Source organism: Lolium rigidum, chromosome 3 (assembly GCF_022539505.1).
Source record: "Lolium rigidum isolate FL_2022 chromosome 3, APGP_CSIRO_Lrig_0.1, whole genome shotgun sequence".
Taxonomy (NCBI): Eukaryota; Viridiplantae; Streptophyta; class Magnoliopsida; order Poales; family Poaceae; genus Lolium; species Lolium rigidum.
The window spans coordinates 24,035,404-24,053,904 of NC_061510.1; the positions used below are offsets into that span (position 1 = coordinate 24,035,404).

Below are 18,501 nucleotides of genomic sequence, written 5' to 3' on the forward strand. Positions count from 1 at the left end.
CGGAATGCTATGACTTCTGGATGCACACGGCTCCAGATGGTCGCTCAGAATATTTTGTGCTAGACTGGCTGGCAACATAATAGTTGGCTACGTTGATGTGTAGTCATACTATGTTTTATTTCTTTCGCTGGGTGATTCTTGTATCAATTCTAGGTGATGCGTGATTTGTTATAAATACTGTACACGTAACTTCTTAATAAAAAGGCTGTGTGCATCATCATGATGCAGAAGCCAGGGTTTTAATCTCCATTTCGAGAAAAAAAGATCCACGATAAGATATATTTTCATATTGTGTATATAATCAATATTTTAGTTGATGATGTTTTGTTTTATATATGTGTTCAAACTTAGAAAACATTGGCTTCATTATTAAACTTACACGCCATGTATTTGAGGACTGAGGGAGTATACTCATACGACTATCACTTAAATAGTTGAATTTATTCATGCAACGATTATAACAATGAGAAAAATGAGATTTCTACAGTTTAAGTTTTAAGGTTCATGCCCATTTTCTAAGTACTTAGTTAATTTTTAGAGATGCCCTCTGATGAGATGTACATTAAAAGAGTCTTCGCTCAAGTGACCGTCTCACGTTCCAAAAGTCCACTCTAGCAACTAGCATATGTTGCTTCACTAGAAGCTACTGTGTCACTGTATGTTTGAAAAATCCCATGTAGCACAACCCTGGACAACTCTGGCCCGTGGCATCACTAGGAGCTACTGTATGTTACCATCAAAAGTGTTGAGATTTACGCGTGGTTTGCGGTTTCCGTTGTTTGTTTGTCTGTTTATGTTGGTTTTATTTTAAATAGTCTTCCTAGCGGTAATAATTGCCTCCTTGTATTTTTTACAACAATGTATCAAAACTAGTTCTACTTGAGAAATATTTCAGTGAAAAGTCTACCTAGGACAGAAATCTATCTTTTCCTAGCTAACACCCTACGCGTGACGTTGACTCCCGGCCGATGATGTTGAAGACTGAATTCCGAGGAGTTCGACTTTCCTTTGATCGTTTTGGGTTTTCAGAAATAACGTATTTTCTTAGGTAATGTCTTGTATATAGGTCTTGCTTAGTAGGTATGTTGGTGGAATGTGTTGGAATTATTGAGTTAGGCCCATCAATAATTCCTGGATAAATCCACTCATGCATATATAGGAAGTGGTGAAACAAGTTCAGTTCCAGATTGCCAGTAGAGAGGGAAATAAACCAACATAAAATGTTTGCTCTGTTGCTTGCATTGAGAGCTTATGAAGAGGACTGATACACCTGCACTACTTCTACCCCGCTGGCCTCATAACAACCAGTCCAACAAAATCGGTTCAAGCTGAGGGTAATGTGTTTTTCTTCTTTTCTATTTTTTTTTTTACAATGTTTGATGAGGTTTGAATTTTTGCTTACAATGGAAGGTTGAGGGATACGTGTGCTTGTCTGTGGCAACTGCAAAACAATAATTATGTTTTCCCTATCTTCCATCATCGCTCTGTTACATGCCTACGAGAGGTTGTTTTTTCACCAGCTCTGGATTTTATCGATCTCTCTTCTAAACATGCACGAATCGGGAGAGCAGGCCTCCAGAAACATGTCTCTTGAAATCATGTATAAGATAGATGTGATAAGGGGTTTTGGGGAATGCACTTGAGTGACGACTTGCACAACTCACCATGTGCGACTCCATATGGCTTCTCTGACCGGCCCAAACTAACCACATCGAAGGTTGTGTGCTTGTCTTTTTATGCCTAGTAGGAGTATAAATATGACATCCTGTGTTAGTTTGCATATTATCTAGTTTGCTAGTATAGTAGATGTGTTTAATCAAAATATAATAAGGGGTTTTGGGGAATGCACTTGAGTGACGAATTGCACAACTCACCATGTGCGACTCCATATGGCTTCTCTGACCGACCCAAACTAACCGCATCGAAGGTTGTCTGTTTGTCTTTTTATGCCTAGTAGGAGTATAAATATGACATCCTGTGTTAGTTTGCATATTATCTAGTTTGCTAGTATAGTAGATGTGTTTAATCTAAATATAATATTTGCCATCCTACATCAAGTTTATTTCTGGATAAATAAAATAAAAACATTACCGGATTTGCTGGAAATCAGGCGCCTGATACTTAATAAGTTTAAGTCGAGCGGTTGTGAGATTCGTGTTTTGTGCTTGTAGATTCGTGCTCTGACTTTTGGGTTGTTTGTGTGTGTTTGTGTTGTTGTTGGCCCGACGCGTAAGCGGGCTGACTTATTTTTTGCGGGCCTCGCAGAGTGGGCTTGTGGAGTGGGCTCGTGGAGTGGGCACGTGGTGACGGTTCCTATCTACAAGGCGTATTTCTATCTCTCATGGAACCGCTTATGCCCCACATTTTAGTTGTGCATGTGTTGCAAAGAACAGATTTCCAGTTCCAGTTGTAACTGAGATATTTTAGGTTACATGTGGGTTCAAGTGATATTTTTCTTTTCGATTGCATGACCGTTGCAACCGAGATTTTTCCAGTTACGCATATATTGCAACTAAGAATTTTAACATACATGTGGGTTGCAACTGAGATTTTTTCCAGTTACGTATGCGTCGTAACTAAGAATTTCCACTTACATGTGGGTTGCAATTGATACTTTTTCCCCAATTGCATGAGCGTTGCAATTAAGATTTTTCTAGTTGCACATACGTTGCAACTAAGGTTTTTTCCAGTTACACGTGCGTCGCAACTAAGAATTTCTATTTACATGTGGGTTGCAACTGAGTCTTTTCTAGTTACACGTAAATTGCTACTAAGATTTTTCTTATGTCTTAAATGGTTGCACAGATTTTTTTTTCTAGTGACAAATGCAAGGGCACACAACTTAACGTCAAAACTAAAGTAGTGCACGGCTTAATAAGCTACTGATATCAGCGACTAAGACTTATTAAGTCTCAGGCGACTGATCTCTAGGGCTCCCAAATATTATTTGTATATTTGAGACAACATATGTTGTCATACCAATGAAACAAGTTTCCTAGAGCCAACTTTCCTACATGAATACCAATACAATGGACATCGCTAGACAATTCACATTTACCGGAAAAGGTACCTTTGCTAGCTCTTTTACGCTTTCCCCGATCTCTTTCCTACACGGCAAAGATTCTGTTTCCTATAATGTCGCTAGTAATGGTTGCTGGTTGCAGAACCGAAACCTAATTTACGAACCCCGATATATGAACAATGTCGACATGGTTTAGGTGATGATGAGCTCACAACCTGCATGAACATGCACATGTTCTTCTCCAGTTGGTCCTACGGATACAATGACAAAATGAGTCGACAATACATGAAAATCTACACAAGAGAATTCCGATTTTTTAAAGCTAAACAATGGGTTTCCCACTGCATATTTTTATAGATTTTAATTAAGGCTATATACAACAAGGCTATGTGATGTTAAACTATGTAATCACCTTCGTATAATACCGGTATAGAGAGTCTATACCCGAGTATTGTATCTCTATGTATGCGCTATTTATGGAGCTTTTTCATACCAAATATAACACGCACCCCGAGCCCAGAACCTAGATGAACATGCACGTGTTTTCCATACCAAATTCGGAATTTTGTTTTCTAGAGCTGAACAATGGTTTCCCCACCGCATATCTTTGTAGATTTTAATTAAGGTTATTTACAAGGCTAGGTGCTAGAGATTAGCAATTAAAAGAGTACAATGAAAATTCTGATTTATCTGCACGTGTATGCCATTTTAGTTGGGCACCTAAAACTTACATGCGTGGATGTAAAACCTGGACAGGGCCGACTTGAAATTAGTCGTAATAAAGCAAAATGAGTAGCGATTGCGATCCTTTACGCGTGGAGATCCCAATGCTGGATGTAGAGCATTGCTAGTTGCCGGTTCCCTTCCCGCGCGTATGCGTCCACGTACGCAAGGCTCCAATGTATAGCTGCAGTCACTGAAACGGCCGTTTCCTGCTTTCGCACTACACATGGCTAGCTTGTCGCCTTGCAAGGCCGCGTGTCTACTCATTCCATCACTACTTTTTCACTGGGTTTAGTGGCTAGAATTTTGTTTCGGTTATTTTTAAAACTTTGAATGTACAAATTCTAAGAGTTTAAAAATAAAGAGCTACATGTAGCTCGGCCTTTAAAACGCCGAGCTCCGACAACGTTTCCTAACTATATCTTGCTAGGAGCTAGGAGAGTAGGACACTGAGCGCACAACAGTATGGTGAGTCCTGCACACGTACGGTAGATGGAAGCTTCACCAATATGAACAGGCAACTGCCCGGCCGCAACTCCTCTAGGCATGATACCGTTTGTGTCGATTAATAATCTATACTGCACGTTCGTGGGATGCTTCTCTTTCATTCACAAGTACGTGTATGTATAGCTTAGCTGCTAGCTGAATCTTCCAAAAGAAAAGAAAACACCGAAATCTCTCCTCAATTATTTTCCAGCCTCCAGCTACCCAGCTGCACATGCTTTACCCCAAAACATGGTCGACGGAGGGCTAGTGTCTTTCCGTGTCTCTCAAACATGTTAGATGTTGCAATACCTCAGTACAGCAGCCAGCAGGCGGCAGGTTTCATTGAGAGTGAGTGAGAGAAACCATTGAACTTGGCTAGCTTCTTCCGTGCCGTCTCTCTCACTCGAGCTGCTAGTATCTTTTGGGACTTGGAAGCAAGATCCCGTAACTCCGGCGTCCAGGCTTATTTATACGCCCTGTCTCTTCTCCTCTGCTTCCCACACTACAGTTTCAGTATTGTTCAAGTTGCTGCTTAGCTAGTGGAGTGGAGTGAAGATGGACGCCGCAAAGCCTCAGGACCAGGAGCAGGAGCGCAAGGCCAGTATGGAGACGAAGGCGGTGAAGGTCTTCTCCTCCGAGGAAGAGGCCGACTCGACTGAGGAGGACGCCGGCGAGCCCGTCCAGAACCACCGTGGATGGAAGGCCATGCCATACGTCATAGGTGAGTATAGTTACACCATCCCTACCTCCTGCCTGACTTGCCTCTCTCTGCTCTATCTTGGAATTATCATGTTAATTATTCTTTTGCGACCGGCCTCAGCTGCATGTCGAGTGAAAACCAATGCACACGACCCAAATCATCTACCATGCATTTAGAAGTAATAATCTGCATAGCAATATCCATTATGTTCAATTCTGCTGCGAATTTCTATCGTTTTTCTTCAACTGAATCTCAAGCCAGCAAAGTATATACATGTGGCCGATCTGAAGAACCGGAAAAGAAGCAGTTAAAGCAAAGTAGAACGGATGATGACAATTATTCAGTTACTTGCCTGCATATGCATGCATGCATGCCATGCCATGCCATGCCATGCCGTGACATGACATGTCCTCTAACGACTTGCTTCACGATGACGATGAGTAGTAGCCCACACTATCAAAATCCGCAGGACATGTGTGTGCGTGGCCATTCATCAAAACATAAAACGAAAGCAGACCATGTGTGTGTGGCTTGCATCCAAGTCCAGAAAAGCAGCTACGTAGCCATGCCACACCTTACCTCCTTATCGTTTTTGACCACAACTCTGCTAGTGCAGTTATCCTTCGAAAAGTGCTTTTGGCACATGAGCACCGGTTCTCTGATTTTTTTAAATACATATAAATATTTCGAAGATATGGTATTAATTTTGGAGGAAAATTATTGTACTTTGAGCTATACAAAAAATACAAATTTCTGACAAATATATGCCCCTATACGTAGTCATAAATTTCTTTTTTTCTGTAGCTTAAAATACAATGCAATTTCTACCAAAACTTCGCAGGAGTATCCAGGCTATGTGTATGTATTCATGGAATAAATGTAACATATTTTTTTTGAAATGCAGATGTACATTTTTAAAATATTTTGTAAACTGGTGCTAATGTGCACCAAATCTGCTTCCGTTATCCTTCTTATTTTCTTCTTTTTCCCAAATAAGGGAGCACCCTTTTGTTATGCATACAAATACAATACGAGATACTAAAGTAAATGTAAGTATTTCACATTTAGCCGAATGAACCGTGCTTAATTAATTTATCTACAAGGGTAGAGACCGGGAGAGCGTTGTTCTTCCATTATTCAAAAAATATCTATAAGGAGAACTCCGCGCCTAGGACAGCTCACTATCACCAACAACTTTGGTTTCCTTGCGAACCTCTTTGTTTTCTTACGTCGTCGTCTAACCTCCTTTACAAAAAAAAAAAGCTTTAAGTGGTTGCAACTTACACTTCTTATTTTTCTTTTGCGGCGGCCATGCCGTTTTATTTTTTCTATGTTACTCCTTCGGTCCCAAAATAGATGGCATCTTAGATTCTGCATGTTTCTAGCAAGCAAGTTTGACCGTTAAACTTCATATGAAACGGCATGCAGTAAAACATAGACTCATGTAATGCATCTCACAAAAAATCTATAATGGTATAATTTTATCTAACAAAATTAAGTAGTTCGTGGACAAGTATATGGAAGTTTGATCTTACTATTTCTAGGAATTCATATATATTCTGGATCAGAAGTAGTAATATTGTACACTCAACTGGAATTATATATGTCCACCATATGCTAGTGGTTTAACGGTAATAGTTTAAAATATAAAATTACTTCATATGCCTTGTTAAAAATTTGATTTTTTTTGGAGAAGCTGTTTTAGCGACTGAGGCTTTTTATGTTATTTTCAGATGGTGGAGTCATGTTGCCACTTTCAGTAGCACTTGAGATGTAAACTATGATACTATATACTGCAATTAAATTAAGGCCAGGGCAGAGATCCCATTTTGAAAAATGTTTTAAGGTTGTAATTTTTACAGAAATAATCAAAATGACATTCTTAGGGCCCAAGACCATATTATGGTACAAGGGTTTATAAGCAAGTCTTCAAACAATACAGCATCCAACCCTTCATAGTCAACGTTACTATGATATGTAGTTTGGATCATTATTTTAGTTATCTTAGATTCTGTTCTTTTTTTATGTGTTGAAGAATAACGTGTGCCCGATCTTGGCAAATGGTTATTGAATTTAACAAAATACTGTAAATTTCAGGGTTTAATTTTAGCACTCTAGCTAGCTAGTGTTACAATAAATTGAACTGAAATGACTGAGCAACTAGTAACAAGAAATCAATTTCTTGGTGTAGGGAACGAGACGTTCGAGAAGCTTGGGACGATCGGGACGATCTCCAACATGTTGGTGTACCTAACGACGGTGTACCACATGCAGAGCGTGAGCGCCGCCACTCTCCTCAACGTGTTCTCTGGCACAAGCAACCTGGCCACCGTCGCCGGCGCCTTCGTCAGCGATACCTACCTCGGCCGCTACACCACCCTCGCCGCCGCCACCATCTCCTCCTTCATTGGCATGGTCATCCTCACCCTCACCGCCGCCCTCCACTCCCTCCACCCTCCCAGCTGCAACCCAAAAGGAGGCGAGCAATGCCAGGGGCCGTCGGGCGGCCAGCTGGCAGCGCTCCTTGCCTCCTTCTTCTTCCTCATCGTTGGCGCCGGCGGTATCCGGCCATGTAACTTGGCCTTCGGCGCCGATCAGTTTGACCCGCGCACAGCCGATGGCCGTCGCGGCATCGCCAGCTTCTTCAACTGGTACTACTTTACCTTCACCGTGGCCATGATGCTCTCCGCCACCGTCATCATCTACCTCCAGAGCAACGTCAACTGGGCTCTCGGCCTCGCCGTGCCCGCCGCGCTCATGGGCGCCTCATGCGCCGTCTTCTTCATGGGCACGCGCCTCTATGTCCGCGTTCGCCCCGAGGGCAGCCCCTTCACCAGCTTCGCCCAGGTCCTCGTCGCCGCTGCCCGCAAGCGGCGCCTCCCGTTACACGATAGGACCACGCAGTTGTTCGACCCTCCTCACCGGAGCAAGCTCGTCTCCAAGCTAGCCTACACGGACCAGTTCACATGCCTCGACAAAGCGGCTGTGCTGGCCCCCAAGGACGCGCTCTGCGCCGACGGGAAGACATCGGTGGACCCGTGGCGGTTGTGCACGGTGCAACAGGTGGAGGAGGTGAAGTGCCTGGCGCGTATCATCCCTGTATGGTCGTCGGGGATTATCTACTTCTTGGTGCTCACCCAGCTGGGCACCTACACCGTGCTCCAGGCAGCGCAGACCGACCGCCGCCTCGGCAACTCCGGCTTCCAGATCCCGCAGGGCTCCTTCATTGTGTTCAACATGCTCACCCTCACGCTCTGGATCCCGCTGTACGACCGGGTGCTGGTGCCGGCGCTACGGCGTGTTACCGGGCGCGAGGGCGGGATCAGCTTGCTCCACCGCATCGGTGTCGGGCTCGTGCTCTCCATCGTCACGATGGCGGTGGCGGCGGCGGTGGAGCACGAACGGCGACGGAGATCGGCACCGATGTCGTGCTTCTGGCTGGTGCCACAGCAGGTGGTGGCAGGCTTTGCTGAGGCATTCGCTAGCATCGGGCAGACCGAGTTCTACTACCGTCAGTTCCCGGAGAACATGCGGAGTGTCGCCGGGGCGCTCTACTTCCTGGGGTTCGCGGTCGCCAGCTACGCGAGCGGGTTAATGGTGACGGTGGTGCACCGGACCACGAGCTGGCTGGCGCAGGACCTGGACGAGGGGAGGGTGGACCTGTTCTACCTCGTGACTGGTGCCATGGCAGCGGTAAACCTGGTGTACTTCGTGGCGTGCGCGAGGTGGTACAGGTTCAAGAAGTCAGATGACGACGCCGTGGGCGCCGGAGACATTGATCTCCACGAGAAGTCTTCTGCGAATTTGGCGCCGGTTTAGTTTTGTTTTGGCGCTGCCTGATTCAGCTGCGGACTTATTAGCAAATAATTTACAAGCTCTTAGAGTGGCCTGACAAAATGATTTGTCGGTTATAGATTATAAAATTTATGATGGATATAATAGATGAAGTTTCAGAGCAAGGTTAAGAGCCTTAGGAGAATTTGAAAAGGAGAAATGAAGAGTAGCTAAGGCTTATAATAAAAAGGTGAAGGAAAAAAATCGTTTCAAATAGGAGACTGAGTGTGGAAAACGATTTTACTTATTCCAACTAAACGATAGAAAATTCGCCAAATGGTTGGTGAGTTGGGAAGGTCTGTACAGAATTGTAGGGATTGTTTTTTGAAATTTATATTTTGTACAATCATTGCAGTGGAGAAATTGCCAATAGCCCTAAATAGAAGATGCTTGAAAAAGTATTATCCAAGCATGTGGCAAGAGGCTTGGAGAGATTATAGATCATATGTAACTTGATATATCGTCCTAAGAAAATTTTAGCTGATGTGTTCTTTGGACATCGCTCGAAGCAATTATACGAATAGTGAAGTGATCAATATCGTCCTAGGGTACTGTGCTATTTAGTGTTTTTGATAAATATAATTGTATTAAAAATAGGGGGCGCATGTGTTGAATACATAATTTGGCTACTAGTTATTTATAAGCCAAAATAGCTGAAATATTTGAAGATAAATATTTAATTGACACATGAATTTGGACATGCTTTTTAGCTCAACTAGCACGGTCACCCTTGGAAATGCAAGGGCACCATCCTTACTCGTAAATTAGCAAGTATATGCTCTGAAATTATTTATAGTCATGTATATTAGTATTAGTAATAGTATGGTATGGTATTTTATGGCTTCGTGGCTACCAAAGATACTATTCAAATAAAATATCACATATGCATGCAACATCTATAATCGTTAATCTTCTTTACTCTGTATTTAATCATTGCAGTGCCATTTCAATAATAGAACACAAATGGAGTACTATATCAGAAATTCAATTCGGCTCCCGGGTGCGTATGCTCGCTCTACTAAAAAATTATGCTCCTTATTAAATGAGCTATATATGGTACAAAGTAGCTTTTAATTTTTAACTGGGTGTATTCTATATTCTTTATTTGATTGAAATCGTATTAATAATTCAGTCAAGCCTTTCAGTGAATGTCTTTTCTTAACAAACATGTTACGGAATACGTGCGTTCTTTTCTGTGCACGCACATGCATAACTATGAAGCATCTCTCTCTCTCTCTCTCTCTCTCTCTCTCTCTTTCATTTGAAAATGATTCTTACAAGGACATCAACTCAATTGCAAATCCCATCTATAGGTTACCTTCTAATAATAAACCTCGGAAGGGATAAATCATCCGTGTTTCACCATATCTTGCGTGGGAAGAAATCAGTATGATTATTTTTATATGGTATGATGATTTAACGGTCGCCGTCTACTTATAAGATAGTCTACGTAATTAGTGTTCCAATGTTTCGTTTAATTTTTGTGAGAATTTTAGTGCATGTATATTATTTTCCTTTGCATGCATTATGATTTAATATAGGCTAACATTTAACATGATGCTTACCTATGGATGTGATACTTATTTAGGAGTACCTACGTATTAGTCAGCTATAAAGGTGTCCCATTAGATCGGCCGAAGGATGTTTTCTAGTGTTGCGAGATTTTGTAATATAAATTTATATTTATATTTTCATCGGTATTTCAATCATTTGTAAAGTTATTACTCGTAAGAAAATTAATGCTGATGATTCTTGAATGCTATTAACACCGAAATTGGTAAAGAAATGAATTGTACATTACTGTTATTAGTTTAAAAGTTTTGAATATTAAGATGTACCGACTTCAATGGAAAGTTATAATTTATTTTTCTCTAAAATTGTGTGTATCTTTTCATATTTTGTAGTGTAATTAGAAATATTTGAAAGTAATTTTTAACTTTTCATTTCTTCCATAATTTTCATTTATATTAGAAATAATTTTTATTTGGGTAATGTTTTATCGACTCGGTCATGCACTCTTATACAACAGTTACAGTCTGACGTACTCGCATACGGTGTGCTATTTTTAATCCCTACCACGTACTACTTCGAGAAGGTAGTAATTTTTCTATTTATTGACAGGTTAATCATTGGTTTAAGTTCTTATAGTTTTGCTACGTACATTACCCTTCAGAGCTAGTTAAATTTGAATAGAACATTTTTTACACGCCCCATTTTAAAGTAGTGTTTAACACAGACTTTATTATGATTAACTTAACATTGTGTTACAACTTTCTCTTGCAATAAATATCTCGTAAAACCGTTTTTTTCAAATTTGTGTACATATTTTTGCAAAGTAATTAGAAACATTTGAATAAAAAGTTATAGTTTGTTTTCTGGGAGCTTATGTATTTATTTCCACATGCTTAAATTTGAATTACCAAACCCTCACATATTGCTTTTAAAACTACCTCTCTCCATAAAAGGATATCACAAATTTATCTATATTTAGATATATTTAGATATATTTAGGTACTACTAAGTGTATACATACATTCGGATTTAGACAAATTTTTAGCAAATAATATAATGGGCTACGCATACTGCATACATATATAGACGAACGCGCTCCATATACATATGTAGGCTACCCATTTAATCTTTTCATGGGGAAGCTACACATGTATTAACCGTACATATGAGAGTAATCCAAATATATGTACGTGCATGTGTAATATATGGGAGGCAAAAAAATGACACGATAGCATGCATCGAGCAGTCCATGTCTAGTACTTGATGTCTTGATCCAATGTTGCATACATGCTTCACTTTTTTTAAGCAATCTGTGGCTAGATATGCTAAGGTTTTGGGGCCACCTGGGTTATTGGACTCAACGTATTGGCTTCCTTGTACGTATCAGTCGTGATCTTTTTTTGAGACGCAGATATTACGTAACAGCTTTTAATCTTAACCATAAATTTTAGATTTAATTATCTAAATAATTCGCATGATGTGGGTGCTTTTAGTATATAATAGATAGATCTGCAGGCTTGATTATAGTCCAGTAGAGCTACAACCATGACGATCAGGTGAAGTAAGAGATTTACTGGATCATACGATACTGGCTTGGAGTGTGAAGTTTTGCCTGGATAAGGATACCGATCGAGGACACACGGCGAGCTGATTCTGATATACGATTGAGCCAGAAGTCAGCTGCCTAGGACAACCCGTAGAAGGCATCCATGCATACACGAAGGGTTTTTGCAACTAAGGTGCACAGTGACAATTGCATCCAGGATGTGCTAATTAGCGGTAATCATTAGCAACGTTGCTGGATAATTTAATATTTTCTTATGGACCAGGCTAGGAATACTACGTGTTGCACAAATTAGTTTGGTAGGCATGGTTTGCATCGTGACCCAATCAATTGAGCTTCTGCTCGTGTAAGCCAAGCTAAGAGCATCTCTAACAGGTGCGTTAAATCTTGGCGCTGTAAAACCGTTTTGCAGCACGCTCTATTCATGTTTTGCGCGCGAGGACATATTCACCTTCAGCAGAAGCTCAAAGTTGTAAAAATCCGTAGTTGTTTCTGCACGCGATTTATACAGCGCGCTCTTTCCGGCGCGGTAGATATAGTGCACGATATAGCGTATTTGCCCCAAGCTGAATTTTACAGCGCCGGTTACAGCACCTGTTGGAGCATTATTTTGCACCCGCACGCTAAACCAGTCACTTTTTTGGATACAACGTGGGATAGAGCGTCTATTGGAGATGCTCTAAAAACGCGAAGTCCAGCGCCTATATAAAAACCATGGCTGATTGTAGCGCCCCAATCAATCCATCTATACAGAAAATACATCTACATTTTTTACGTTTATTCTCTTTATTGTTTTTCCTCCGCCATGCTCTAGCAACCCCGTTTTGTGCTGAAAAACGATCGGTACTCCTCCATAAAAACGAGGGATCTTTGTTGCTTTATTCGGAAAGCAATCGTTCATCATCACGAAAGTATATCATCACGAAAGTACGACAACTATTCTGGTGTTGCGAGGCAATAATTTTGCGTGTCAACAGGTTTCCCCGTGGTTATTGCTAGGCTTAGTGAGTTTCCTCATACCCCTTTAAATAGGTAAAATGAAGATCAGATGTGACATGTCACTTAGCACCTTCAACATCACCCTCTACCTAACAGTAATCACCTCTCTCGTCTTAAAGGCAAATCTTTCATGGTCGACTTCACACAAGATCAAGAGACACAACTAATACATAAAATCATAAATTAAAGAATGGATCATCTTTATTTTATATTATAATAATACTAATAGGGTCACTAGTAGGGAAAAGCCTACCAGTCGCGTGTCATTTTCGGCTACCAGTCGCGGGCACTGGCCCACCACTGGTACCTCGGCGGTGGTAAGGTCCACTAGTCGTGTGCGTACCAGCCACATGACTAGTATGTCAGATACTAGTCGCACACGCACCCGACACGCACCCGACACACTGCCAATAAGTTATTAGTCGTGTGCTCTTGTCCAGTGCGCTACTAGTATTTTCGTTTTGCACTTTAAAAAAAAGTTGGGACCAGTGCCCAGTTGTCCACGTGATTTTACACAAAACACCCTAAAACCGAAAACAAAACAATTGAGTGCATGTCGCCTCTTTGTGGTGTTGACGAGATCTAGGAGTGGATCCCGTCGCTGGCGCTGGGGGTGGAGTAGGGTGCAGAGGTGTTCGCCGTTGTCTGAGAGGAGGAGGTCGGTGACGGTGGTGGAGCGGCTGCGGAGCAAGGTGTCGGAGGTGGGCGTCGAAGGTGGTCGTCGGAGAGGAGGTAGACATCGAAGAGGAGGTGGTTGCCGTTGTCGGAGAGAAGGTCATCATCGTTCGTTGCCAGAGAGGAAGGTGGTCGCTGGAGGTGGTGGTCATCTTTGGGTAGAGGAGGGAAAGGATGGGAAAAGGAGGGAAGGGTGATGCGTGCAGTCAACACGTCCGTTGGGAACCCCAAGAGGAAGGTGTGATGCGTACAGTAGCAAGTTTTCCCTCAGAAAGAAACCAAGGTTTATCGAACCAGGAGGAGCCAAGCAGCACGTTGAAGGTTGATGGCGGAGGAGTGTAGTGCGGCGCAATACCAGGGATTCCGGCGCCAACGTGGAACCTGCACAACACAATCACAGGACTTTGCCCCAACGTAACAGTGAGGTTGTCAATCTCACCGGCTTGCTGTAAACAAAGGATTAGATGTATAGTGTGGATGATGATGTTTGCGAAGAACAGTAAAGAACAATTGCAGCATATTGTATTTCAGATGTAAAGAATAGGACCGGGGTCCACAGTTCACTAGTGGTGTCTCTCCCATAAGATAAGCAGATGTTGGGTGAACAAATTACAGTTGGGCAATTGACAAATAAAGAAGGCATAACAATGCACATACATATATCATGATGAGTACTATGAGATTTAATCAGGGCATTACGACAAACTACATAGACCGCTATCCAGCATGCATCTATGCCTAAAAAGTCCACCTTCAGGTTATCATCCGAACCCCTTCCAGTATTAAGTTGTAAACAACAGACAATTGCATTAAGTATGGTGCGTAATGTAATCAACACAAATATCCTTAGACAAAGCATCGATGTTTTATCCCTAGTGGCAACAAGCACATCCACAACCTTAGAACTTTCCGTCATCTGTCCCAGCATTTAATGGAGGCATGAACCCACTATCGAGCATAAATACTCCCTCTTGGAGTCACAAGTATCAACTTGGCCGGAGCCTCTACTAGCAACGAAGAGCATGCAAGAACATAAATAACATATATGATAGATTGATAATCAACTTGACATAGTATTCAATATTCATCGGATCCCAACAAACACAACATGTAGGATTACAAATAGATGATCTTGATCATGATAGGCAGCTCACAAGATCTAATATGATAGCACAATGAGGAGAAGACAACCATCTAGCTACTGCTATGGACCCATAGTCCAGGGGTGAACTACTCACACATCGATCCGGAGGCGATCATGGCGATGAAGAGACCTCCGGGAGATGATTCCCCTCTCCGGCAGGGTGCCGGAGGCGATCTCCTGAATCCCCCGAGATGGGATTGGCGGCGGCGGCGTCTCTGGAAGGTTTTCCGTATCGTGGCTCTCGGTACTGGGGGTTTCGCGGCGGAGGCTTTAAGTAGGCGGAAGGGCAGGTCAAGGAGCGTCACGAGGGGCCCACACAACAGGGCCGCGCGGCCAAGGGCCAGGCCGCGCCGCCCTGGTGTGTCACCACCTCGTGGCCCCACTTCGTCTCTCCTCCGGTCTTCTGGAAGCTTCGTGGAAAAATAGGCCCCTGGGCGTTGATTTCGTCCAATTCCGAGAATATTTCCTTACTAGGATTTCTGAAACCAAAAACAGCAGAAAACAAAGAACCGGCTCTTCGGCATCTCGTCAATAGGTTAGTGCCGGAAAATGCATAAATATGACATATAATGTGTATAAAACATGTGGGTATCATCATAAAAGTAGCATGGAACATAAGAAATTATAGATACGTTTGGGACGTATCAAGCATCCCCAAGCTTAGTTCCTACTCGCCCTCGAGTAGGTAAACGATAACAAAGATAATTTCTGAAGTGACATGCTATTATAATCTTGATCATACTATTGTAAAACATATGAGATGAATGCAGCGATTCGAAGCAATGATGAAGATAATGAGTAAACAAATGAATCATATAGCAAAGACTTTTCATGAATAATACTTTCAAGAAAAGCATCAATAAGACTTGCATAAGAGTTACTCATAAAGCAATAAATTCAAAGTAAAGGCGTCGAAGCAACACAAAGGAAGATTAAGTTTCAGCGGTTGCTTTCAACTTCAACATATATATCTCATGGATAATTGTCAACACAAAGTAATATAACAAGTGCAATAAGTAAACATAAAAGAATCAATGCACACAGTTGATACAAGTGTTTGCTTCTGGGATAGAAAGAATAGGCAAACTGACTCAACAATAAAGTAGAAGATAGGCCCTTCGCAGAGGGAAGCATTGATTACTATATTTGTGCTAGAGCTTTTCATTTTGAAAACAAGAAACAATTTTGTCAACGGTAGTAATAAAGCATATGTGTTATGTATAAGATGTCCTATAAGTTGCAAGCCTCATGCATAGTATACTAATAGTGCTCGCACCTTGTCCTAATTAGCTTGGATTAACACAGATTATCATTGCATAGCATATGTTTCAACCAAGTGTCACAAAGGGGTACCTCTATGCCGCCCTGTACAAAGGTCTAAGGAGAAAGCTCGCATTGGATTTCTCGCTTTTGATTATTCTCAACTTAGACATCCATACCGGGACAACATAGACAACATGATAATGGACTCCTCTTTAATGCATAAGCATTCAACAACGTTAATATTCTCATAAGAGATTGAGGATTAGTTGTCCACACCGAAACTTCCACCATGAATCATGGCTTTAGTTAGCGGCCCAATGTTCTTCTCTAACAAGTATGCATACTCAAACCATTTGATCATGAAAATCGCTCTTACTTTAGACAAGACGAACATGCATAGCAACTCACATGATATTCAACAAAGGTAAAAGTTGATGGCGTCCCCAGAAACATGGTTACCGCTCAACAAGCAACTTATTAAGAAATAAAACACATAAGTACATATTCTTCACCACGATAGTTTTTAAGCTATTTGTCCCATGAGCTATATATTGCAAAGGTAAAGAATAGAAATTTTAAAGGTAGCACTCAAGTAATGTACTTTGGAATGGCGGAGAAATACCATGTAGTAGGTAGGTATGGTGGACACAAATGGCATGGTTATTGGCTCAAGGATTTGGATGCATGAGAAGAATTCCTCTCAATACAAGGCTAGGCTAGCAAGGTTGTTTGAAGAAAACTCAAGTATATAAAAGATGCAGCAAAGCTCACATATGAACATATTGTAACTATTATAAGACTTTATATTGTCTCCTTGTTGTTCAAACACCTCAACCAGAAAATATCTAGACTCTAGAGATCAATCATGCAAACCAAATTTTAACAAGCTCTATGTAGTTATTCATTAATGGGTACAAGGTACATGATGCAAGAGCTTAAACAAGATCTATATGAGCACAACAATTGCCAAGTATCACATTATTCAAGACATTAAACCATTTACCACATGCGGCATTTTCCGTTTCCAACCATATAACAATGAATGAAGTAGTTCAAATTTCGCAATGAACATTAAAGATGAAGCTAAGAACATATTTGTTCATACGAAACAGCGGAGCGTGTCTCTCTCCCAAACAAAGAATGATAGGATCCGATTTTATTCAAACAAAAACAAAAACAAAAACAAACAGACGCTCCAAGTAAAGCACATAAGATGTGACGGAATAAAAATATAGTTTCACTAGAGGAACCTGATAAGTTGTCGATGAAGAAGGGATGCCTTGGGCATTGATGTCTACGGGAGCTTCTATTCTTGTAGACAGTGTTGGGCCTCCAAGAGCAGAGGTTTGTAGAACAGCAGCAAGTTTCCCTTAAGTGGATCACCCAAGGTTTATCGAACTCAGGGAGGAAGAGGTCAAAGATATCCCTCTCATGCAACCCCGCAACCACAAAGCAAGAAGTCTCTTGTGTCCCCAACACACCTAATAGGTGTACTAGTTCGGCGAAGAGATAGTGAAATACAGGTGGTATGAATAAGTATGAGCAAGTAGCAACGGTGCCGTAAAATAGCTTGCCGGCGTGTAGTTGATGGTGGTAGTATTGCAGCAGTGAGTAACGCAAAGAAAACAAGTAAACAAGCAGCGATAGAAGTATTTAGGAACAAGGCCTAGGGATTAGACTTTCACTAGTGGACACTCTCAACATTGATCACATAACAGAATAGATAAATGCATACTCTACACTCTTGTTGGATGATGAACACATTGCGTAGGATTACACGAACCCTCAATGCCGGAGTTAACAAGCTCCACAATTCAATGTTCATATTTAAATAACCTTAGAGTGCATGAAAGATCAATTCGACTAAACCAAGTACTAACATAGTATGCACACTCGTCACCTTCACACTATGTAGGAGGAATAGATCACATCAATACCATCATAGCAATAGTTAACTTCATAATCTACAAGAGATCATAATCATAGCATAAACCAAGTACTAACACGGATGCACACACTCGTCACCATTACACCGTGTGGAGGAATAAAACTACTTTAATAACATTGCTAGAGTAGCACATAGATAAATTGTGATACAAAATACATTGCAATCATAAAGGGATATAAATAAGCACTTCACTATGCCATTCATAACAGTGAATAAGTATTCTGTGAAATATAGCCTAAGAGACCCACACGGTGCACACACTGTCACCTTTACACACGTGGGACAAGGAGTCTCCTGAGATCACATAAGTAAAATTCACTTGACTAGCATAACGACATCTAGATTACAAGCATCATCATATGAATCTCAATCATGTAAGGCAGCTCATGAGATTATTGTATTGAAGTACATAGGAGAGAGATGAACCACATAGCTACTGCGACAGACCCCGAGCCTCGATGGAGAACTACTCCCTCCTCATGGGAGACAAGCAGCGTTGATGAAGATGGCGGGTGGTGTCGATGGAGAAGCCTTCCGGGGCACTTCCCCGTTCCGGCGGCGTGCCGGAACGGAGACTCCTGTCCCCGGATCTCGGCTTCGCGATGGCGGCGGCTCGGGAAGGTTTCGTGGG

General features: G+C 41.7%; 1 protein-coding gene across 1 annotated transcript; it reads left to right on the plus strand.

Annotated features, from left to right (window-relative positions):
- Positions 1-4,750: 4,750 nt before the first annotated feature.
- Positions 4,751-8,833, plus strand: LOC124695134 (protein NRT1/ PTR FAMILY 2.11-like). Its single transcript, XM_047228023.1, has 2 exons — positions 4,751-4,952; positions 7,123-8,833. Exons 1-2 carry the CDS (start codon positions 4,787-4,789, stop codon positions 8,748-8,750), a joined length of 1,794 nt encoding a protein of 597 aa, XP_047083979.1. The 5' UTR covers positions 4,751-4,786; the 3' UTR covers positions 8,751-8,833.
- Positions 8,834-18,501: the final 9,668 nt, after the last annotated feature.